The sequence below is a fragment of the Pteropus alecto genome, unplaced genomic scaffold (genome assembly GCF_000325575.1).
Source record: "Pteropus alecto unplaced genomic scaffold, ASM32557v1 scaffold3, whole genome shotgun sequence".
NCBI lineage: Eukaryota > Metazoa > Chordata > Mammalia > Chiroptera > Pteropodidae > Pteropus > Pteropus alecto.
Window position 1 is genome coordinate 14,162,836 of NW_006442484.1, and position 23,846 is coordinate 14,186,681.

Consider the following 23,846-nt stretch of genomic DNA (forward strand, 5'->3'; position numbering starts at 1 on the left):
AGGCTTTCCTCTTCAGTGTGATGGTCTGTGATGGCCCCATCTCCCTGTTTCAATAGCCCCTATTCAGTCCTGCTTTTGTGCTATGTAGGCCAGTCTGCGTTTGATTTTTTCAACATAAACACTCCATGAAAACCTATTCCACTTTCATCATCCCTGTTAGATTTGTGACAATAAAAGGGAGCCTCCTTTTCCTTGCTTATGTCCCCCATCTTTGCTAGAAGAAAAAAAAATCTTTAGTAAACCTCTTAAGAGCTGCATGTTTTCTTAGAGTCTAAAAAGATACAGAAAATCTGTGAGCTGTATTCTGCTGTGAAACAAGAAAGAGGGATGTGTTGTTTTAAAATAAACAGTTGGTACAATGGATAAAGAGAAGCCAATTGGCTCTGAGGGCATATGTTAAATCAAAAAGGTAGAGAATTGGCTTAGGGTATGTGCGCACGGTAAGAAATACCAGTCTCTGCAGCCACTGTTTTTAACCTGACCTCTAGCTGCCTTCATATTCATCTGTCCCTGTCCTACTACAGTGTTCTTGCAAAGGCATGTACAGAAAGAAATTCCAGCTTGGAACTGTAAAAGCTTTTCCCCATAGAAACATATTGGCTCCTGATGGTAAGGTTCTATGTAATTTCTTTAACACTGCGCAGCAGCAAAACTATGGTTCATTAGACTCTTTTAGACTAAGCTAGACACCTACAAATCTCTTATAACATTGTTTTAATCAGAAAATAGACTATATTTCAAATAGCCATCTTACACATCTGCCCATCTGTAGGAATCAGATAATATATTCAAGGACATAGATAGTCACTTTAAAATAGATATGGTTGCCTTTCCCTTTTTTGTATAGGATGACTTGGTTTAGGGACCCTTGGGAGAGTCCCCAGAGCTTTGGACGAATGCTGATATGTAGCTGAGGCACCTACACTTTATAATTCCAGAAGGACAAGATCTAATCTCTAGTATGCTCTTGGAGTACATTCTTATAACAGTAGAACAAAGATAAGCCATAGCCGAAGTGAGTCTTGACCCTCTCCTGGTAGTTTTATGGTTAGCCTGGTGCAGTAAGGACAACCAGAAAGAGGAATTCTGGTGTGAAATGTCTGTCTTTAGCACGTTCTGTAGTACAAGAGTTCAGTACTATTTTCTTTAAGGTCTCTCTCTTCATTCAAGGCCTTTCACTCTTGTTTCCTAAGATGTTCTCATGTGGGTCTGGTGTTGCCTGGTTAATATCCACATCTTTGTGTGTGAATCCTGAGTCATGCAGTAATGTTGACCCTTTGCAGTTCACAACAGTTTTTTGTTGCGATGATGCCAATAGCTCTTGGAAGTTTCTGTTGTTGACTATTGGTTAAGGACCTCCCTCTAATTCCTCATCCCCTCAGGGAGTTTTCTAAATTGGTGGGAATAGTTAATCTGGTAGCCACTTTTGCTACCAGGAGGAATTGGCAGTTTTGCTTTTCATATTTAAGACTAACCATTCTCATCATGTTGATTTTCATTTAGGTCTGAAGTTAATTTAATTTAAAAATAAAGAAAATTATCTTCTGCTTAGTATTTCTTTGTTAATGCTTACATAGCTTACTATTGTAAGCAATTAAATATATTACTCATAGCAGAAAGAATTCATTATGGTAGAGAATATAACCCAAAAGGCATGTATTTAATGTATGTACACGTATCCTTTGAGTATTAAGGAGATGATGTATGTGGTCATCCTTAGTACTCCACTGATGTATTACTAGACACTTGGAAAAAAGAACTGTGTGCCTTACCACTAAAACTGCAAAGCCTCTATTTTTTTCCAGGCTTGAATGTAGAATTACTTAAAGGATTTTGGCATGCACCATTGTTGATTCTATAGAATTATCTACTAAATAAAACTTTAATTAGTTAGGTTTCAGAAGCCCGAAAAACAATAGTTTGAATTCCAGTTTCTTAACATCACAAAAGCAATTTATGTGATGGTAATTTGTTACATAAAGCACAAGAATTTGATGGCTAAATAGAACTTTTTTGAGGTTAGCAGATGTTTATTGCAGTACCAGTATTGATTTATTGAGGGAAAAAAGAGCAGAACTTTTCCATTGTTGTATTATTATTCTGGTCATGATGTATATTATTTGATTTACTTGACTTTCACTTACTTGATACCTTTTTAAGTATTGAGCAGTTATGCTATAATTTTAAACTAACTTTATGTAACAATCTGTTTAAGAGAATTCTTTTCACACATAATTTTTACTTCCAAATTCATCAAATAAAAATATTTTCTTTTTTTATAAAATGGAGACAGCAAAAAGAAAATGCTTTGGGTACTTAACACCTGATTTATTTTAAAGGTAACACCCAAACTCATGTCACATATTAGATTATATAAAGAGTAGATAGGCTTTTTGTGAAAGGGAAAGCGATTTTGCAAGTAGGTTTATCAGTAACTGTTGATTTTTATTTGATTCTGCTGAAATTTTTGCCTTGTTTTAGGCAGCTAATCCAGGCTGTTTTCTGGAAGACTTTGTGCGGTGGTATTCACCTCGGGATTATATTGAAGAGGAAGTGATTGATGAAAAGGGCAACGTGGTTCTGAAGGGAGAACTGAGTGCCCGAATGAAGATTCCAAGCAACATGTGGGTAGAAGCCTGGGAAACAGCCAAGCCAATTCCTGCACGAAGGCAAAGGAGACTCTTTGATGATACCCGGGAAGCAGAAAAGGTAACTGAAGTTTGGGTATCTAACATTAAAATGCTAATAATTGTTCTAGCATCTAAAAATCTCACTATCATAGACATGAGAGCTTTGGACACACTTGAGAAGCAAAGCATATAATGAACCGTTTATATATCTACTATTCAAATTTAAGATTAGAACTGGTTGGGAATAGGCCAAAAAAATAAGACGTATATTTTATGTCGCATGCTTACCATGGTTCTGTCTCACAGCATATGTCAAAACCTTAAAAATTGTAATGTCCTTTGACCTAACAGTTCTACTACCAAGAAATTTATTAAAGAAATAATGAGAAATACATAAAGATCAACGTACAAGAATGATGTTTAACAAAGTTTTTTAGTGAAAAAGTAGATATAAACCGAAATTACCAAAAATAAGGCTTGGTTCAATAAGTTACGATATGATCATTTAGTGGACTGTTTTGTAATTATTAAAAAATATTTGGAGTTCTTTAGGCAGCCACCTGATATCAGATTGCCCCCCCTTGCAAAAAAACCCCATGAAATTAATAAATCATGCCTTCAACATTAAGAGAGGCTAGAGATTGCAGTGACCTTCGAATTAACTGTAAGTAGAGAAATAAGCTAAATTCCAGTGGAGTTCCTATTGCTAAAAGCCTGTGGGTGTAGAGAATGGAGACAGGGTGTTTTAAGAAGAGCTGAGAGATGCAGAAGACTTAGATGGAGCACAGAATCATCCTAGAAAGAGCCTTATACTATGTGCGAAAATACTCAACACAGGTGGAGCATGGTAGTTAACAGCACAGTTAACTACAGTTAACTACAGGGCAGGGGCTTAAACATAAGCACGACTAGAAGTGGACACTCAGACACTGCTTGGGAAGAATCGGATCTATAGAGAAGGACTAATACCCCTTCTAAAGCAGTGATGGGAAAGAAGGAAATAAGGGGAAAATTAAAAATCCTGCAGAAATGAAAGAGAAACAAGACTTATTAACCTCCCTCACCTTCTGCCATCCATTAAAGAAACTGTGCAGAAGAGGATACTTTCAAACTGACATGATTGGGAATACTAAAGTGCAGACTATATCCATACAAAACTACTATAAAAAACAGAAAATGCAACTGGATCAGTTCAGATAATAACATTTCACAGAAAATCAACCATAAAGCAGAAGAAAATTAACATAACATTCCATCTGAATCAAATATTCTAAAACAAGCATGAGAGATAGGAAAAATTATGTTTAATCACAAATACTAAAACCAATAGCAAAATTTGACCCAAAAACCACACAAAGAAAACAAAACCACAGCTGGTTTAACTCAGGATAGAAGTAGAAGAAAAAGATAACTATATCAAAAATAAAGACTAAATTACAAGGGGCCCAATGAGAAATAGATTCATTGTAAATTTAATAAAAGGCCTCAAGGAAAAGCAGCAAAACAGCCAAGAGAATGAAAATGGAATAAAAGAGTAAAAGGAGTTGGAGAGAAAGTGGTAGAAATGGAAGATAGAAAAATTGACCAGAAGTAATGAACTTCAGAATACATGACTGTAGAACTACTAGACTTTAAAATATTTTTTAAAATAAAATCCTCAGGACCTCCAGGCAAAAAGATGAAAACTTTTATATGGCAAAAGAGAAAGTCAAAAGACAAATGATAAACTGGGAGAAATATTTGTAAGCCGGGAGAAATATATGTATTACAGATAAAGGGTCAAATTGCTATAGAAAAATGAGCAAGAATATGAGTACCAAAAAAAGGATAATTACCCTTAAACCTATCAAAAGATCTTCAACTTCATTCACAATAAGAGAAATGAAAATTAGAAATTACTGAGATAACCATTTCTCACAACATCAGATTGGCAAATTCAAAAAGCTTGATACTCAGTGGAGGGGAGGTAATTGATACTTGGAATGGGGAGCGGGGAGAAAATCTAATCCAAGCAATTTATGGGCATATAAGATATTTTTGACTATATACTCTCAGGTGTGTTGGGAGATGGGAAAACAGTGCAAATAAATCCTAAACTTTATTTTCCAGGTTTGTTTTGTGTAGTGATATGGGTAAGCAGTTCTGGAACTTTTAGATGGATTATTGCTTGAGCAAAAGAGTACTTAAATGTGTTGGTGTTAGTTGGAAGCCAGAATTCTCACTGTGGAAGTGAAATGCAAACATGGAATTGGGGTGGGCGAGGAAGACTCGATAGCGGTGGATTGGAATGTGGACTCATAGGTTTTGAAAATGTGAATAGGTATGTGGGTATGTACGTATGTATATATACAGGCATGTATTTTCTTGTTCTCTTCTGAAGGGATCTAGAAGCAGTGACACCCCAGTAGCAGTGAGCACAATGTATATCTTGATTTTTAGAATATTTCTTACTAAAAGGAACCATGCTTTCCTCAGAGAAATGGCCGATTTCAGGATTGGAAGAGGGAAGGTATAAGATGAGTGTGGAACATCATGTGTTACCAGAAAATAAGGAAGTGTTTGTAAAAAAAATAGGGGTATTTCATAAGGAGCTAGCTTGAAGGGCCTCTTATTGGCCAAATCTGGACAATTTGAGTACCAAATAATTAAGGAAGGTGATGAATTACAAATTGTTAAGAAAAAAATCAGAATCCTTAGGTCCCCATTGATAATTTGTAGATAAAGAAATGGGGGATTGACCCAGCAATTGCACTTCTGAGTATTTATCCAAAGAAAACCAAAACAATAATTCGTAAAGATCTATGAACTCCAGCATTCATGGCAGCACAATTTACAGTAGCCAAGATATGGAAGCAACTTAAATGCCCATCAACAGACGGTTTGATAAAGAAATTATGGTTCATATATAATATGGAATATTACTCAGTCATTAAAAAAAAATGAAATCCTACCATTTGCAATGACATGGATGGACCTAGAGGTTATTATGCTGAGTGAAATAAGTTGGAGAAAGATAAATACCATATGATTTCACTTATTTGCGGAATCTAAGGAACAAAAAGAACAAACTAATCAAAAATGCAAATATAGTGGACAATTTAGTGATGGACAGAGGGGAGGGGGTTGGGATATGAGAATGGGGTGAAGGGTTAAAGAGGTACAAATTAGTAGTTGATAGTTGGTCATGGGGATGGGGAGCATGGCAGAGGGAATGCAGTTGGTATTAACATGATAGCTAGGTGGAGGGCCAAGGGAGGGAGGGAGCAGTTGGGGGGGATCGTTTTATGAATTATATAGGTGTCTAACCAATCTACTGTATACTTGAAACTAATTTAAATAAATTTTTAAAAATGGAGTAGAAAGGGCATTTCAACATAAAGATGACTAATAAATATGGAGGCTATATTGGAGTTGGGAACTCTTCATTTTATAATTATATTCATAGTTGAGGTTGATCCAGGCAAGAATATCATAGATATCAAGTCTAGATAGAAATGTGGGTGAAGAGCATCATTTTGCATGGCTTAAAGTGTCTCTACAGATTACTTCAGAATTGCAAAGACATAAATAATAATAATACAATGGAGAAATAGGATGATCAAAATTAAAATATCAGTAAGGGGCAGATGGAGATTGTCTACATCAAGATGTGGTACTCTGAAGGATCCAACATCACTTACATATTGTTTGGTCAAAGAGTGCATAACCTGCATATAATTATGAGGAAACATTAGATAAACCCCAAATGAGAAATATTCTATTTTAAAAAGAGCTTTAAAAAAAAAAAATTGTTGGAGTATGTTAAAAGGACACAGGAACCAACTGAAAGATTTCCTAATGGCTAACACTGGAACAATTTGAGTGACAAAGTAGTATTGGATTATAACTCAAAGTATAAAATTAACATCGTTGAATCTGTAGTGATATGTAAATGATTGAATAAACTGGAGAGGAGACAAATCTTTCACGCAGAGGAACTCCAGATCTACTCTGCCCCCAAGGAAGTGGAGTGTAACTCCCAATGCCATAAGTGTGAGCTGTGCATTTTGACTTCCTTCTAAAGAGTACGGTGTGCAAAGTGAGGAAAAGGACTAACTTTACAGTGCAGAAACCTGACAAACACTACATTGACCAGGTGAGCAAGCTTAAAAACAGGGATAAGACACATTGATAGTATGTACTCTTTATGTGATGTGATGAGAATAGCACTTTACCTCACTGGTCTTCCTCCCCAAAATATATAACACCAGTTTAATTGTGAGGAAAGCATCAAATAAATTTTAATTGAGAGACTTTTTACAAAATACCTAACTAGAATTCCTCAAAACTGTCAGGGTCAATAAAAACAAGGAAATCTTGAGAAACTCACTCTAAAGGGAGTCTAGAAACATAACTGCTAAATGTAATGTGATATCCTGAATGGGATTCTGGAATAGGAAAAGGACATTAGATAAAACAGGAAATTGCTTACACAAATATTGACAGAATTATTTATAATAGCTAAAAAGCGGAGCTAACTCAAATGTATGTCAGCTAATGAATGGATAAGCAAACCATGGGTATATCCATACAATGGAATATTATTCAGCCATAAAAACGAGTGAAATTCTGATACAAGCTACAACATGGGTGGACCTTGAAAACATGCTAAGCGAAAGAAGCCAGAAACAGAAGACCACATATTGTATAATTCCATTTATATGAAATGTCCAGAATAAGCAAAGCCATGGAAACAGAAAGTTAGTTTAGTAGTTGCCAGGAGGGATCAGAAGTGGGAGAAATTGGGGAGTGGCTTCTTTTGGGGACTGGGTTTCTTTTTGGGGTAATGAAAATGTTCTGGAATTAGACAGTGGTGATGGTTGCAGAACCTTGTAAATATGCTAAAAACCACTGTAAACCATTTTAAAGTGGCAGATTTTATGGTATTTATTTCTTAATTTTTAAAAACTAAAGCAATATCAGTAAAGTATGGAATTGAATTAATCAGAAAGCTGGGAGGGGGTAAGACTGTACTCAAAATGTCAGTGTTATAAAAGAGACTGGAAAACGGTTTCAATTTCATTAAAGAAGTATGACAGTTAAAGGCAATGCATGATCCTTAACTGGATCCTGTATGGTGAAGGAAAAAGATATAAAAGACATTATTCGGTCATTTGACAAAATTGTGATATGGATAGTAGATTAGATTAAAAGTATTTGATCAGTGTTTAATCAAAATAGTTTGTTTTGATTACATAAGAAAACATTAATTTTAGGAAATACACACTGAGGTATTTGAAGATAAAGAGACATGATGATGTATGCGACTCACTCTCAAATTATTCAAAAAAAAAAAAATGGATGTGTGTATGTGCTAAAGAAAAAACCACAGGCCCAAATTGGCGTCACTCATGCTAAAAGCCAAATTTAGATTTAATGCCTGCTAATTGTAGTTTCAACGTCTCTGAGAAACATAACCTTAACCAGTCTGGAATTTTTAGGCAACTACCAGTAAGGTAATCTGTCGGCTAGGTCCTCTACACCCCCCACAGAAAGAAGAGGCAGTCTGCAAGATAAAACCCTTTCTGTCCCCTACCCCCAGGAAAAGATATCCCAGCCCCCAAATAATCTTTTCTTTTGTTAATTGCTCCCTTGCTCCACCCTTTTTCCTATAAAAACCTTCCATTTTGTACAGCCCTTCAGAGCAATTTTTCTAGTTGCTAGGTGGGATGCTGCCAGAATTATGAGTCGCTTAAAGCGAATAAGATCTTCAAATTTATTGGTTGAATTTGTTTTTAACAGATAGTATGCACATACAGAGGAGGAGAGAAAGGCTTGTGATAAAACAGATGAGTTAAAAAGATTAACAATAAGTGAATCTAGGCAAAGGGTGTTACCAAAATAGAAGAGGTTCATCTGCCTGTGCATATTAAAGCCAACTGAGACATAAGCAGGAGTTTGCAGCAAAGAAAGGTTTATTTAAGGAAATGGCACCAAGCCCAGAGACACTGGGAGTGCTTAAATACCTGGCTCCTCAATGGCCTGTAGGGAATAGGTTATAGAGGAGAAAGATCATTAGTCATGGTAGCTAAGGAGTTGGGGTTGTGAGCTCTACTGATTGGTCGGGGGTGGGGTAGAAGGCAGTTGATTATTGCATTAGGTCCTGATGTCAGTCATGGTCTCATTCTTTTTGGTTTCTAGGGGATATGGCAAGTAAGGTTATTCCATCTTAATGGGTCTGCAGCTGAAACACAACTGAGATCAAGGTGTTATCTTTAGTTTGACCTAAACTGTTTCTGTCGTCAACAGACCTGAGGCTTTGTTCTTAAAACTGTTTGACCTAAAGGCGTAATGATTGTGTGGATGTGCAATATGTGGAAAGGTAGAGAGATAAGGAAAGAAAAGAAGCAAGTGAGTCATGGTGCTATTAGACTAGACAGGGCCAATTTGAATGAGGGTAAAAGAAAAGAAAAATAATTTTAAAGAAGTGAAGTTTTTGCATGGTTACAATTGTATATACATATTTTGTATTCTTGCAAATTTTTCTGTAGGTTAAGGAAAACAAAATTTGGATTAAGTTAACAAGGATGTATGACAATGGGAACTCTTTACTATTCTAGATGAGAGTATAAATCTGTTGAAACACTTTGTAAAATTACTAGGAATATGACTTCAATATTAAAAATTAGCATTATTTTGTGCATAGTCTATTTTTAGGTATATACCCTTGAGAAATTCCTCTACATATGCACCAGGAAACATATGCAATAATAGGAGTATTATTTGAAATAGCCAAAAAATCTTGGGGAGTCCATCAGTGGAGGAACATTTTATCAGCAGTGAAAATGAATAAACTATAGCATCTATCAACATACATACATCTCAAAAACAGTACTGAAGTCACTGGGGTGTAACTAGAGACTTCCATTTATATAAAGATTAAAACCAGACCAAGCAACACATTGTTTAGGGCTACATATATATGTGTAAGAAAATTGTGGAGAAAACAAAAGAATGATTAGTAGTTATGCTTGAGGGGTGGGGCAGGGCACTCAGGGAAACTTGGTCAGGGAGGCACACAGGGGGATGTGGAAAGTACTGGTGATGTTCTGTTTCTTAAGCTCTTGGTGTATAAATAAGTATTCGTGTTTTAAACTATAAATACTGTGGTATGTGTATCTCATAATTAAAAAAAAGTTTCAGACCACCCAAAACCAAGCCAAAAAATAAAAATCATAAGTCATTAAATGAACAAAGCAAGTTTGTGAAACAGTATGTATATTATGAATTTTTGTTACGAAATTGAATATGCATCTATATCTGTGTGTTTAAATGGGCATAGAAATAAGTCTGAGAAGATAAACGCAAAAATGTGTTCCTTCAGAAGTAGGATTTCTGGAGAACTTTTGCATTACACGTCCCTGTATGTATGTGTGTTTGTATGTATATATGTATGTATGTATGTATGTATGTATGTATTTACTTATTTTGATAAATAATTTTTGAAATCTATGAGCATTATCAGTCAGCTTCACCTTATGAGATTTCTTTTTACTGCTGTTGAATAAGGAGCTTAAAGGTTGGCTCCATGTGTTACATTTACTTCTCTATTTCTATAATCAGAAAAATAAAATAATTTTCATTTTGGAAAAAATGATAAACCAAAACAACTAAACAAACAAATTAAGGGGAGGTCCCTAGGAATGTTTAGAAACGTTAAGTGAAAAATCTCAGCAAGTTACAAAACAGTATTTTACATACTTCGTATTCGTTCTCTTAATATATTATGTGTATTCAATGTCTTAACAAATCCTGGAATGAAAACATTCCACCGTTAACAATTTCTATTTCTATTTCTAGTATAATTTACAGATGTTTTTATTTTTTTTGTTCCTAATTTGCATGTATTACATATGGACTCAGGAAAAAAACTTTATGAGCATATTCAACATTATTAAAGACTGAAGTACTTACTTCTTTTCAGTAACATTATCCTTACCTTTGAGAGTAGTAGCTACTTATTTGGATGAATAGGGATAGGTACTAAGAGAGCACTACTCTTAACAGATGTGCTCAGTGGTTCAGAGGATTTTTTTACTTGCGTAAATGGCTGCTTTATTCTTTGACACCTGCATTGATCATTTATTTGACTTTGTGCCTCCTTCAGGTGCTGCACTATCTGGCAATACAGAAACCTGCAGACCTTGCTCGGCACCTGTTACCTTGTGTAATTCATGCAGCCTTACTCAAGGTAAAAGAAGAAGGTAAATGTCTTACTTGATTAGTCATCAGTTATTTCCAAAAATGAAAGGTTTTTTTTGCCTAAGTTATTTAATGATGGCTTTGATCTTTTTAAAAATAGAAAATCTGGAGAACATTTCTTCAGTTAAGAAGATTATAAAGCAAATAATATCTCATTCCAGTAAAGTTTTGCACTTCCCCAATCCAGAAGACAAGAAATTGGAAGTAAGTTTGATACCGTGTCAGGATCTTGCCATGCATTCTCTTCAGTTGGCAATAATTACTTTAAAGATACATTTTTAAAAGGCTTTGCTTTTTTTGCTATCTTCTAATGTATGTCTTTGCCTTTTCCACTGTTAGGAAATCATTCATCAAATTACTAATGTGGAAGCTATAATTGCTAGAGCCCGCTCACTGAAAGCCAAATTTGGAACTGAGAAATGTGAACAGGAGGAGGAAAAGGAAGATCTTGAAAGGTAATTGCTAATTTGACTAACTCATTTTTGTCTGCAGTAGGAAAAGCCACCACTCTATTTAGAAAAATTTAATAGAATATTGAGATTGATTTATGGTTCTCCTATATTTGTAACAAGCATTGGCTAGAGGCAGAGAAATACCTAATTATCATAGGATTTGACCTCTACTGTATTTTTTGATTATTTGCTAGGTGTCTCCATTCCTGCCACTTTTAGAAGCAAGTTTTACCTGTCTCTTTTTGTAGCTCTGAGAAATGTGGTACCTGCAGTTTCCTGTGGGGGAGCTGTTTCCTCTTTGTTACTTGAAATGCCCCAGAGCTTTGCTTTCAGCTCTCACTGTACCAGTCTGAGGTGTTCTGCAACTGTATTTCTGCTCAATATTCATTTAATTTTTAAAAAGATTTATGATAGCAAAGGTGCATATATTATGCACTTTGTGAATATGTTTCAAAAGTGTCCAGATGCTCTTTCCAGGATGAGGTGAACGACTAGCTCAGTCTTTTCCTCCCTCTGTGACTCAGCACCATAACCAGGGGAGCCTGTTAGTGTGAGCCCATGTTTTTGTTGGTGGTAGCATTTCCAAATTAGCTACTTCATCAGCTTGAATCTGTTATAATGTTAACATTGTCATTACCCTTTCCACAGGAATGTCATTATTGATGCTAAATAATTAATATTATATGACAAGGCATTTGTTATAGCTTTTAACAAGTTCTTGTTTGAATTTTATATCTTTTGTTGAGTGAAATTTTCTCCCAACCTTCTTTGCTTTTGCAAATTCCTTCTTTTAAATGAGAAGAATAAGCTCTAATCGTTTCTAAAAAGGCAGTATGAATTAGTGAGCAGGTGGTGCAGGCTTGGTGACTCTGTGCCCTCCACTCTGTTAGCTCCACCACACGTTATCTATGATATACTTGGAAGTACAATGTTTCCAGCACAAAATGGCAGTTTACAAAACCAAGAAATATGAATCATTGCTTTGCTGAATAAATTACACTTTGTTTTGTTGTCCAAAATTTTTTTTTGATCTTGTACTGAATGTTTCTTTTTACACTTAGCTAGAGATGGGCTTTTAACCAATTTTATAAAAATAGTCGAAAGGCAGTAAGATTGTCATTTGTGTAGATTTTAATTCCAGTTGTCAGTTTATCCTGTTCTGAAATTTCCGCTCCAGCCTTGGTAGGTTTAGGCAGTATCAATTTTAGGGTTTGTCCACAAAATTAATCTGCGAGGATTGACATAATGTGAACCGAGCTGCTCGCTTTCTATGCTTTCATTATCTCTCTCTCCTAGGTTTGTGAGTTGCCTTTTAGAGCAGCCTGAAGTGTTAGTCATCGGTGCAGGAAGAGGACATGCTGGCAGAATTATTCACAAGCTGTTTGTGAATGCACAGAGGGTATGTGAGATTCCCTATTGACTGTATCATGATCTCTCTAGACCTCTACTCAGTAGGATGTTGTTTTGATTCCCATACATGGCTGACTATAAAGCTGCTAGCTGAGTGTAAGTCTGGGCTTTGGGTTCGAACACTGAAGAAACAATGACTCTCAACAGTGACTTTTGAGTTTTTTGAAATCCTTTTGCTACTTTGCATGTTGAAGTAAAATGGTAAGTATATTTTAGGACTTAAATTTCAGAAGTTAGAAGGGTCTGAAATCCATTGTTACAGAATCTATGATAAGGACTTGTTTAGACATGTCCAGTGCTGTGCTGTAAAAAAAAAAAACCTGTTCACTTTCGAATTAGAATCGAGTTTTACCAATTTTAAACTCCATGTACTGCAAATGGTTTCACAACTTAGCTTGTAAAGTTAGTAAATCTAACTATTTTTGTAATGGTGAAGAGATCTAACTTCAGAGATTTCATAAGAATGAAGAACAAGATTTCAGATTTTTGGGACTATGGAAACTTAGGCTTTAGCACAGAAAGAAAGCCTAGTTTGAAAAATTGTCTTTGTCATTACCTCTATTAATGAAAGCAGAGATTTAAAAATTATATAGTACCTTTTGACATTTCTAAAGCTATTAAAGTTTGGATTTTTATGAAGATGATACTGCTTATACTTTGTGCTGATATTTTCTATACAGATCTTATGTACCGGTTAAGAGGTGCTGGCATCCCGTAGATGTTCTCATGTCAGGGCTCATTAATATTAAAGATTCTAATAAAAATATCATGAAGTGCACTAAATACAGGGTGCTTGTTACCCAGCACTGTGAGGACACTAAAATGACCCAGTTTTGAAGGTGTAATTCTCAGAATCAAATAAGAAGAATTTTCATGGGCTTACACATGGAATAAAAACTTGATAATCTCTTTTAAGTCAATCTGAAGTACATCTAATTAATATATTCAAAATCATAGCCAAATATACTGATCTGAATTTATAAGAAGAACTGAAACCTGGGATTATTTATGGTCCCCTAAAGTTAAACATTTCAAGTTAAAAACTAAGTATTTTACTTCGTTATAAATTAGAGCAATAGATAATTGCTTTGGTTTACTTTGTTTTTGTCTCTGGCATGACACCTAGAACTGAGTTTGTTTTTACACCCTGTAATATCTTTGCTAGCTTACTTGCCAGAAGCTTATAAGCACATTTCCTTGTTATCAATATGAATTTTCCTCATATTGCAAAAACTCTTTCCTCTTTCCTCAGTTGTTAATACTGTGTGTTGAGGATTTAAAATCTAAAGTATTTATATTTTTAATGCTGAATGTTACTTGTTTTGATTAGTCAAACAAAATTATTTTCCCCAAATTGGAAATAGCCTTTTCCCTCCAGACTGTAAGAAAAGGCTCATTGTAAAGAAAAGAATCATATCTCACTGTCCACTGATGATCACTGTCAATATTTGACATCTAGTGTATACAAATCTATGTATATTTTACAAAATAGGATTGTATTATGTAATTTACTTTTATTCTTATTTTCCACTTAATATAATTATCTTACTACATCAGTAAATATAAAAGTGCATCATTTTTCAGTGGCCTCATTGCATAGCTAATCTGAAGTTGTACATTCATCCCACATTATGCAGTTTTAAAACTTTCAGACCTTGTGGTGAATGTTTTTAGGGATTTGGCAGACTATAATCATATAACAAGCACTCAGCCCTTAAATGTCTGGCTAATGTAAACCACTCAGGTTTATTCATGTAACTTTTCATAATTTACTGACACTGTATAATTAAGATTTTAACTTTTAAAAGTATGAAATTTCACTGAGAATTTTTATAGCATATAGTAATTTTACATATTTGAAACTTTCTTAAAATTATACATTTAATAAATTTCATTAGGATTATGTTTCAGTCACAGCCCCTCTCTCTCTTTCTCTCTCTCTCTCTCTCTCTCTCTCTCTCTCACACACACACACACACACACACACAAACACAAACTTAAATGGAACTCAGCAAATAAACCACTGACTGAATTTTGCTTCAGTCTTGCTAAATTGAATAGCTCTGAGACACCTATTCTTAAATTTATTGGATTATTTTTCAAGCTATGAGCACTTTTTTTAGCATCTGAATTCTCTAGTAAAAGAGCTAGCTTTTTGTTAAATCATTTCCCCATTAAATGACACTGTATACCTGTTGAACCATCTGATGCATGAATAGTGGGTACGTCTGCTCAATTTGATAGCTAGGTGTGTTGTATGTGGTGCGTGTTTGTCTTGATACTCTTGATAGGATCATGTTCCTTAATGTAGTGCATGCTTTCTGAAATAATCTTGAAATCTCTCGTTTAGCTCTTTTTAAAAAAACCATCTTGCTTGTTTACTTTTCATCATTGTTTCTTTTCTCACCCTTTCTCAAGCTGACTGAATCTTCTGATGAGGTAACAAAATAGCCTTTGTCCCTCAGTTCCTTGTTCTTCCCATCTTTCTAACTTCATAAGGTCATTAAGACTAACCGTTCTTTAGCAGTCTGGATTTGGCATACTTTTCTTGATGTTTAGCATAATTTCATATTTCCATTGCCAAAACAATTTTTTCCCAAATCAGTGGTATCCTGAAAGAAATAGAGTAATCAGTTAAAATGAGGGCTCTAACTAAATATGTATTTTATGCAGTTTTAATGAAAAAATAGATGCCTTTAATATTGTGAACTTCTCTTTTGTGGCCATTGCTACATTACATGAATTTCTATCACTACTGAGCACATTAGCCACCCACCAAACAAAAACAGTGTTCCCAGTTTTAATTTGGCAAATGAACTTTAAAAAGAATTGAAAATTGGGAGAAAAACCATCTTTCTAGACTCTGGAGAGAAGCAGCGCCTTATGGACTGAAGACATCAGACTTGGTCTTGTGTCATTGCTAGAAGAAACCAATAGAAAACAGTACATTTCCCTCTTCATCAGATGTCTGAATATGACCCTCACTTTGCATAGCAGATTGCCTGACAGTCATTATCCTTTCTGTCTCTGTCACCAATTTATTTGTTATCTCTGGCTGCTCATGCAGTGTTTCAAGCTTCTTGTACTTTCTGTTGTGTTTTTTTTTTTTTTTTTTGAGTAATCACAACATAGTTGACTGCATTACTGAATAATGTAGAACATTTCTATGTGTTTATCATGTTTATTCATCTGCCCTTCAAAATGATCTAAGTTTAGCATTTGACTCGGTCTTGAATTTAGCATTTGATTCTATTCAAGGCTGCAGCCATGGCTCCACCGGAGGAGGAACTGAAGAGAATGGGCTCCCCAGAAGAGAGACGGCAGAACTCGGTGTCAGACTTCCCAGCCCCTGCTGGCCGGGAACTCATTTTGCGCACCGCGGTGCCCCGCCCCGCCCCGTACTCCCGAGCGCTGCCTCAGCGCATGTACAGTGTTCTCACCAAAGAGGATTTCAGACTGGCCGGTGCCTTTTCATCAGATACCTCCTTCTTCTAATTCTTCTAGAGTTACCTCACTTGTGGCGTCAGAGACAATGTTGACCCCTTCAGTGGGAGGGAGGTTGAGCCAGTCAGAGCCCTAGAGGCCATGAGCAGGGCCTGTCCAGTTGAATGATCAAGCATCATACCAGCATCCGAAAGATGTGACGCCAAGCTTGAGCTGTGTTGTGTCTTGGTGGGAGCAGAGGGAATGGGCTTGAGCTACTGAAAGATTTCTTTCCCAAATCTTTTGGGGGGTGGGGTTGGGGATCAAAACATAGCAGGAGCTCTCTGTACTCACTCTGGCAAGATTGTGCTCACTTATTCTTTTCTGTGACTATCCCTTAGGCTATTGCCTTGCATTCATAGTGTGTAAACGCTCCTTATATTTATTAGTATCAAGTATCCAGAATAGAGTATCTGTTAACTCAGATTTCTGGATATTTTGGTGGTAGCTCCTATTCCCAGAATCTGTGTTTTTAAAATACTAAATGACATTCTGTTTATTCAGTCACCTGATGGCCATCTTTATTGTACTTTCTATGAGCATTTCGAATATTCTAGGAGAAAGCCTAGAATTTCACAGTTTATGTGTTTTTCCATGTAACTGTGACCTAAATGTATTCCTTCTGATAAAACTATATATTAAATGTTGCTGCAAATTAGTTTGATATCTATCTTGTAAGATTTGTTTCTCTTACTTGTTTTAGGTGCCATGTAAGTTAGATATCAACCTGCAAATTGTCGTGCTCTTATTTTTGTTGTACAGCATGCATTCTTTTTTCTGTGGTTGCTGTCTTGGTACTGTATTTAATGAATTAGAGATCAACACATGCTAAAAAGATAGCCTTGGTTCATAGAGATTATCATGCAGTTAGTATAATTTGGTATATATGCTAACATAATGAATAGAAAATTATTTTAGTGAACTATTTTACTTTTGTATTTTAGTTAAAATGAAAATAATTGATTGGGATGTGTTGTAGTACCGAGCATTAGGATAACAGCTACATATTTCTAGTTACCTGTTGATCAGAACTTATTAAATCTGTTATACGGCTTCTGTTCAATAATCTTAAATCTATTTTTAAGCCTAAAATTCCCACTTTAATCCAAAGTAAAAAATAGTATACTGAGCATAGACCTTGCTGTGAAACTTCAAAGAATTAGTAGAGCTGTGTAAACCTGTTATATTATTTTTATATAAAAAAGTGTGTATGTGTACACATAAAGGTATATATATGCACACGTGTGTGCGTGTGTATGTGTACGAGAAGGAGGGGAGGCCCTGGTTGATTACCTCCTGGCCTTCATGGTGTTTTTCTCCGAAATGATGGACTTGATTGCTGGTGCACTACACAGTGCAGGCCTGAGCACTGAGTGATGTACCAAGTAGAAAACATTTTCAGGGACAGAGTTTGTCTGCTTTATAATGAGGAAGTTAAAAACAAAGAAACATTTTACAAAGAGAGGTTGGACTTTAAAAAGACATGAATCTAATAAAAAGGAAAGTGTTGCTTTCTCTGGCTAATTTTCTCTTCTCTTCTCCCCTCTGATGAGCGTTTTGTAATTATTTCAGTTTTGTGCTGTCTCAGATCTTCCTAAATATTTGCAGCCCACTAGATCTTGCAGGAGTCTCAAGAACCCTCTCGTACCTTTTTTTATTAATGGAAATTACCACATTTTACTTTTATTTGTGTTTATTTCATAGATACTTTAAAGATAAAACAGAAACCAAAATACACTCCCTCTTTTCAGTGACCTTCCCATCAGATAGGAAAGCTGATATTACATTGCCATAAAATGGAGAGAGTACAGTCAACTGTATGAATTGGAGGTCCAACATTTATCATATAAATGCATTGATTCATTCATTCATTGGCCATAGGAAGTAATAGATGCGATAATAGTGAATATAAGGTTTCACGGGAGAAGTTTTTCACTCAGGCTTTAGGGATCGGGAAAACCTTTCCAGAGGAGGTGATTTCTAGACTGAGACTAGATGAGTAGGAGCTAACAAAGAGGTGGGGGGAAGTGTGGTAAATTACTCGTAAAGAAAAACTACAATAATTCCTTCCATCCCTGTATGTTTGCCCCTAATTTATTGTAATTGTACTGCTGCTCCCATGAAGTAGAATTTATTTTTCCACCCCTTCAGTCTGGACTTAGTCATGTCTTTGATCAGTGGAGTCAGTAGTAAGCATGACACAGGCAGAGACTTGAAAAGTACTCGCACATCAGGTCTTGCCTTCCCTTGCTGCTAGAACCTTGAGATGTGCAAAGAACCTGTCGAAGCTGGGGAGGTTTGTTATGCAGGAAAAAATTAACTGATACAGGAGGAGATACGAAAAGTGTTACAGATAGAGAAAACAGAGTAGACAAAAACTCAGAAACAAAAGAAAATGTATCTTTGGAGAATAGCTAGCATTTCAATTTGGCTGGAGTGTGTTACCCAGAGTAGAAAGAGGCAAGAAATGAAGATGGTGAGGGAAACTCAGGTGAGATCAAGAAGTTCTGCATAAGCTACAGCAAGAAGTTTGGGCTTTATCTTCAGGGCTGTAGTGAGGTGAAGTTTTAAGCAAGGGAATAACGTGGTGAGTTTTAGATCAAACTATATAGCAGGACAAATGGATTGGAGAAGCTAGGAAACTATATACATGTCCTAGACTTGTACTTATTTGGAAAGTAGCAATTTTATCGTCAGTGTTTTTTTTCTTCTTTGTGCTTTGTTATGTGCTGCAAAGAGCCTGACATGCTTGTGGAACCAACATGAAATGTCCTCACTCTGGGGCCCTCCCACACCTTTGTATTTCTATACCAATATGATAATTCAGAGTTTTCTTTGGGCTGAAATTTCTTAAATTCTAGTAAGCATTTATATTTGTAATTCCATTCATTAGTCCAGCAAATGTTTACTGAGTGCCAACTGTGTGCCAGATACTATTCTGAGCAATGAGGATACAGCAATGAACAGGAAATATAAAAGACCCTCATGGAGATTACATTAAGGCACACCAGGTCTAAACAAATTAAGAGGAGGGAGAGTGCTTTTTAGACAGGTGATCGGGGAAGGCCTGTGAGGTGGTGACATCTGAGCAGAGACCTTAATGAAGTGAGGGACGCCGTCTTATGTGTGTCTGGGAGGTGATTTTAGATGAGGTAGCAAGTGCAAAGCCCTGAGGTGGGAGTCAGTGATTTGTTGGAGGCACAGAAGAAAAGCCATTGGTTAGAGTAGAGTAAGTGAAGGGAAGAAAGTGAAGGAACAAAGGGCAGGGACCAGATTATGCAAAATTTTCAGTTTGTTTTCTTGATTGAAAGAGGAAGCCAATGGAGAATTCTGAACAGGGGAGTGTCATGATCAGACATTAAAGAAACATTACTCTGGCTGCTGTGGAGAATGCAGTGTATATTTTGAAAGTAAAGTGCACAGAATTTGATGATGGAATCAATGAGGGTATGAGAACGATTCACGGATGACTTGAATGTTTGGGACCTGAGTGAGTAAAATGTCATTTACTGAGATGGAGAAGACTGAGGGAAGAGCAAGTTTTTGGGGGATGGTATGAGTAAAGATTTTGAGTTAGGATATATTAATTATCAGTTAGATACTTGTGGTAGCCAGTCTCTAATGTGGCCCCCAACTATCCCCACCTTTGACCTCCTGATATTTATATCCTTGTGTAGTCTCCATCCCTCCACCTCCTCTGTTGTACCAGGGCTGGTCTCTGTGATCAACAGAACATGGAAGAAGTGTTGGTGTGTGTGTGCGTCGGTCTCTCATCACTTACCCTGGGGGACGTCAGCGGCCACATTACAAACAACTCTTAGGAGAGGCCCACATGGTGAAGAATCGAGGGCTCCTGCCAACAGCCGTGTGAGCCAGCTTGGAAGTGGACTCTCCTGAGCCACAGAAGACCGCAGCCTCTTCAGGGACCTTGAGCCAGAATTAGCTACCTGGTGAAGCTGCTCCTAGATTGCTGACTCTCAGACAGTGTGAGGTAATGTTATTTTAAGCTGCTAAATTTGGGGGCAGTGTTACATAGTAATAGATAACTAATGAAATACCCAAGCAATTCTGTAAGTTTGGAGTTTATGGAAAAGGTTAGGGCTTGTGCTATAAATTGGGAAATTTAGATGTAGATAGTGCTTAAGCCATAAGACAGTTTGAGATCCCCAAGGGATGAATACAATGTGAAGAGAATATCTTGGGGTGGAGCCAGAGGTCAGGAAGAGGAGGAGGACTGCCAGAGGAGCCACTGACTTAGAAGGAAAACCAGAACTGTGCTAACCAAGAAAAAAATTAGTTGAAGGTGGGAGTTGATCAACTGTGTCAAATGCCATTGAGATGTCAAGTAAGAAGAGGACTGAGAAGTGACTGTTGCAAAGCTGTGCATGCAGAGTGGTAAATGCATTTAGAGAAGTAATAAAATTCATACTGGGAAAGAACAGAGAAGTGACTGCCTGGAGGGAAGATTGGCACCCCCAGCACTGGTTGGTGTACTTAATGCTTCTGCCCCAAGCCACGTAGGGTTTGGTTGTTGCACGCTGTTCCTTGCCAGGAACTGGAGGGCAAGGGAGGTGGGCGGGATACAGAAGAGGGCAAGAGCGTGAAGCCACTGTCTAGTGGGATTCAAGCCAACTGTAACCCTAGTCCCTGCCCACAGCTGCTGTCTGGTCCTCTCTTCTGGGCACACAGGACAATGAATAGGGCTTGGCACTCAACAGATGCTGAATGAATGAATGAATGCCTCTTATGGCAAAAGAGGCCCCACTGCTGTGTTCGAATATTCTGGACCCTTATTTTTGGCCATTGGGTACCATGAAACCAGAACATTTCAGAATATTAGTCCCTGAAAGCCAGAGGACTGCTGCCAGCGTTTCTTTAGCTCTGAGAAGTGGGGCTTGGTGTTGGCCTGTGAAAGTGGGCTTGGCTAATTCTTGAAATAACAAAATAAAGCTAATTTATAGTAGCATGACTTTTTTTGCCAGTAGTTTTTCCCCTGACAGGTAGTCATGGATAAATCTGCCACCTCCTTCCCCCACTCCCCTGCCCTCCCCCCCGCCCCCCGCCAAATGAACAGCCTCACCTACTGCAGGGAGTATTCTTGAGTAAGCTTATCAGCCAATGAAAGGCACTTGGCACCTGCTCAGAGAGGACAGGAATATGGCCCAGTCTCTGATTGGGTCTCTGGGGACATGATCCTCTGTCTGCTCCATGAGGCCAGACTCGGCAGCCTGGGGCCTTGGGCAGCTGCTGGCAGAGATCTGTGCCAGCTCAGAGGCACACTCCTCTGGTGTTGGCAGGGCCTGCTCTTGTCTGAAACATTGCTGCTTTCCAGCTGAATGAGCCTCTCTAAGAAAGTTATATTTCTTCCCTATCAGGTTGAAAACTGGATTTTGTTTTCATACAAAACCATGAAAGAATATTTGTTTTTTATTTAAGTTTGCAGGTCCGTATTCATCTTTGTTCTACAATAAGGCAGGTGAATGGCTTGTGAGGGAGATGTGTGTAGGCTGGGCTGGCTTGTGCTGGAAGAGCTCTAGTTTGGTTCAATGCTGGTGAGCTGACTGTCTGCAGTACTCAGGCCTGGGACGAAAAGTATTTCCCAGGAGAGATAAAAAGAATTAGCCACTGTATTAGTTTAAGACTGCTTGTAACAAAGTGTCACAACAAAGGGGTTTAAAACAAATTTATTGTCTCACAGTTCTGGGGGCTACAAGTTGGAAATCAAGGTGTTGGCAGGGCCTGCTCTCGTCTGAAACATGTAGGGGAAGATGTGTCCCTGCCTTTTTCTAGCGGCCGATGGTGGTTGGCACCCCTTGCTGTTCCTTGGTTTGCAGCTGCAGGACTTAGGTCTCTGCCTCTGTCATTACACACTATCTTCCCTGTGTGTCTGTCTCTTCTTATGACACCAGCCAGCCTGCTTTAGGATGACCTCATCTGAACTGATTACATCTGCAGTGACCCTGTTTCAAAAAAAGGACACATTCTGAGGGGCTGGGGGTTAGGACTTCAACATATCTTTTTTGGGGGTGGGCGAAGGATCATTAATTCAACCCATGAAAGTGTCATTCATGAACCATTCCCATCTAGTTGGTGCTGGGCCATGGAGCTTGATGTATAAAAGCAGGGGCCTAGCTCCAGAGAGATCAGTTTTAAAGCCCAGCCTTCTTTACCAGCCAGACACTGGGCTGGTGCCTGACCTCTTCCTCTGCCAAAATGGGGGCAAAGTATCCAACAGGTTACAAAAATTAATATCTGAAAAGCATGGTACAGGGTACTTAGTTGTATAACAAAGACAAGTTATTTAACTGTACTAAGTGGCACAATTGTGGATGAGTGAATGATTAGCTGGTGGAGACAGGCTCCACTGTAAGGTAAGGACACGCCTACCCAGCCGGTGTTTGTAGATGACTACCTGGTAACAAGAAGAGTGACTTCAAAATTGACCATCTCATCAAGTTAACTGTTTCTTTTGATCCCTTTTCTCCTCCTTTAGTCACAGGTTTCAGTGAGGAAGTTACACATAAAGTCGGGTAGACTTTGGTGAGGCAAAGGACAGGGGAGGGAAGTCGGGCAAAGTCAGTGCGTTCCAGGCCGAGGGGCTCATCGCGCGGCCCACAGACTCAGCATCGGTGTATCTGGAGCAGAGTGAGAGGGGAGTGAAGTGAGGCTGTGGCCAATTCAAGAGCCTCATCTGCCTGTTGAGGAGTTTGGACCTTATTGAGGGAAAGCAGATCCGAAAGGCGTTCAGCAGAGAAACAGGAGCAAGACTAGACATGGACCCACTAGGAACTGCAGTCACTAACTCAAGAGACGGCGATGGCTCTGACCTACGTTGGCGGTAATGGGGTGAGAGATTCAGTATGTGACACCAGCAGGACTTGGCGAAGCTGTGAGGCCAGATAGTATGAGTCCTAGATGCCCTGAGGAGCCTGCCCGGGGATTTATGGCACGTAATCAGCTCCTGCACAGCCACCTGCCACCATAGCAGCCCCCCAGCAAGAGCACTGCTCCATCGAGTGTGATCCGCACCCTTCCTGTTACAGGACGATGGGCTGTTGTTTCACAACCCATTACTTGAGTCATCCACGAGTCCTCAGCCTTAACCAGTTTGCTAATGATAAGGAAGGAAAGTGAGTTCTTTCCTTAAGCAGCCTCCTACATATTTGCTTATGTTAAACATGTATCAGGAAAATGACATTGGCTCCCTCCAGGGGCCAGTCAGACCTGACCAATAAGCGATGAGACACACATCGAAACTTTTCTTAAGTTCTTCAGCCATTTGACAATTTGAGTAAATAATGACTTGCTTGTGCTATTTATTCACATTCCTCTTTCTCGGCCCTATTTTTGGCCCAGAACACTCTTTATTTTTGACTGTGTTATATAATGAAGGAACTGCATTCTTAGTAACCCACCATCACGCTTGTGTTATCTTGCCTACATGAAAAAAAGGGAATATTTTTAGAGTGTGAATTTCCCAAAACGTTCTGAACTGTTCTGGGACTGGAGCATAACGTCATGGAGGGAAGACGACAGCGGGAGAGGGCCCCGTCTTTCTTTGTTGGCTGAGGCCGAACATGACCCTTGGAAGCTGGACTGGAACCTTCTCCTCTGTCCGCCAGGCCAAGCG

General features: G+C 37.9%; 2 protein-coding genes across 4 annotated transcripts in view; one reads left to right on the forward strand and one right to left on the reverse strand.

Annotated features, from left to right (window-relative positions):
• The window catches only part of RAB3GAP1 (RAB3 GTPase activating protein catalytic subunit 1), an 89,095-nt gene extending 71,364 nt beyond the window's left edge, over positions 1-17,731 (forward strand). The window contains exons 19-24 of the mRNA XM_006921033.3: positions 2,482-2,709; positions 10,777-10,873; positions 10,972-11,075; positions 11,211-11,326; positions 12,620-12,722; positions 15,992-17,731. Coding sequence (XP_006921095.1) covers positions 2,482-2,709; positions 10,777-10,873; positions 10,972-11,075; positions 11,211-11,326; positions 12,620-12,722; positions 15,992-16,228 — 885 coding nt within the window. The 3' untranslated portion in view covers positions 16,229-17,731. The remainder of the gene's footprint in view (positions 1-2,481; positions 2,710-10,776; positions 10,874-10,971; positions 11,076-11,210; positions 11,327-12,619; positions 12,723-15,991) is intronic.
• ZRANB3 (zinc finger RANBP2-type containing 3) overlaps positions 14,805-23,846 on the reverse strand; it is a 224,717-nt gene continuing 215,675 nt past the window's right edge. For all 3 annotated transcript variants that reach the window (XM_006921034.3, XM_015596758.2, XM_025039574.1), the window contains exon 22: positions 14,805-15,345. In XM_006921034.3, the coding sequence (XP_006921096.3) occupies positions 15,289-15,345 (57 nt within the window). In that variant the 3' untranslated portion in view covers positions 14,805-15,288. The remainder of the gene's footprint in view (positions 15,346-23,846) is intronic.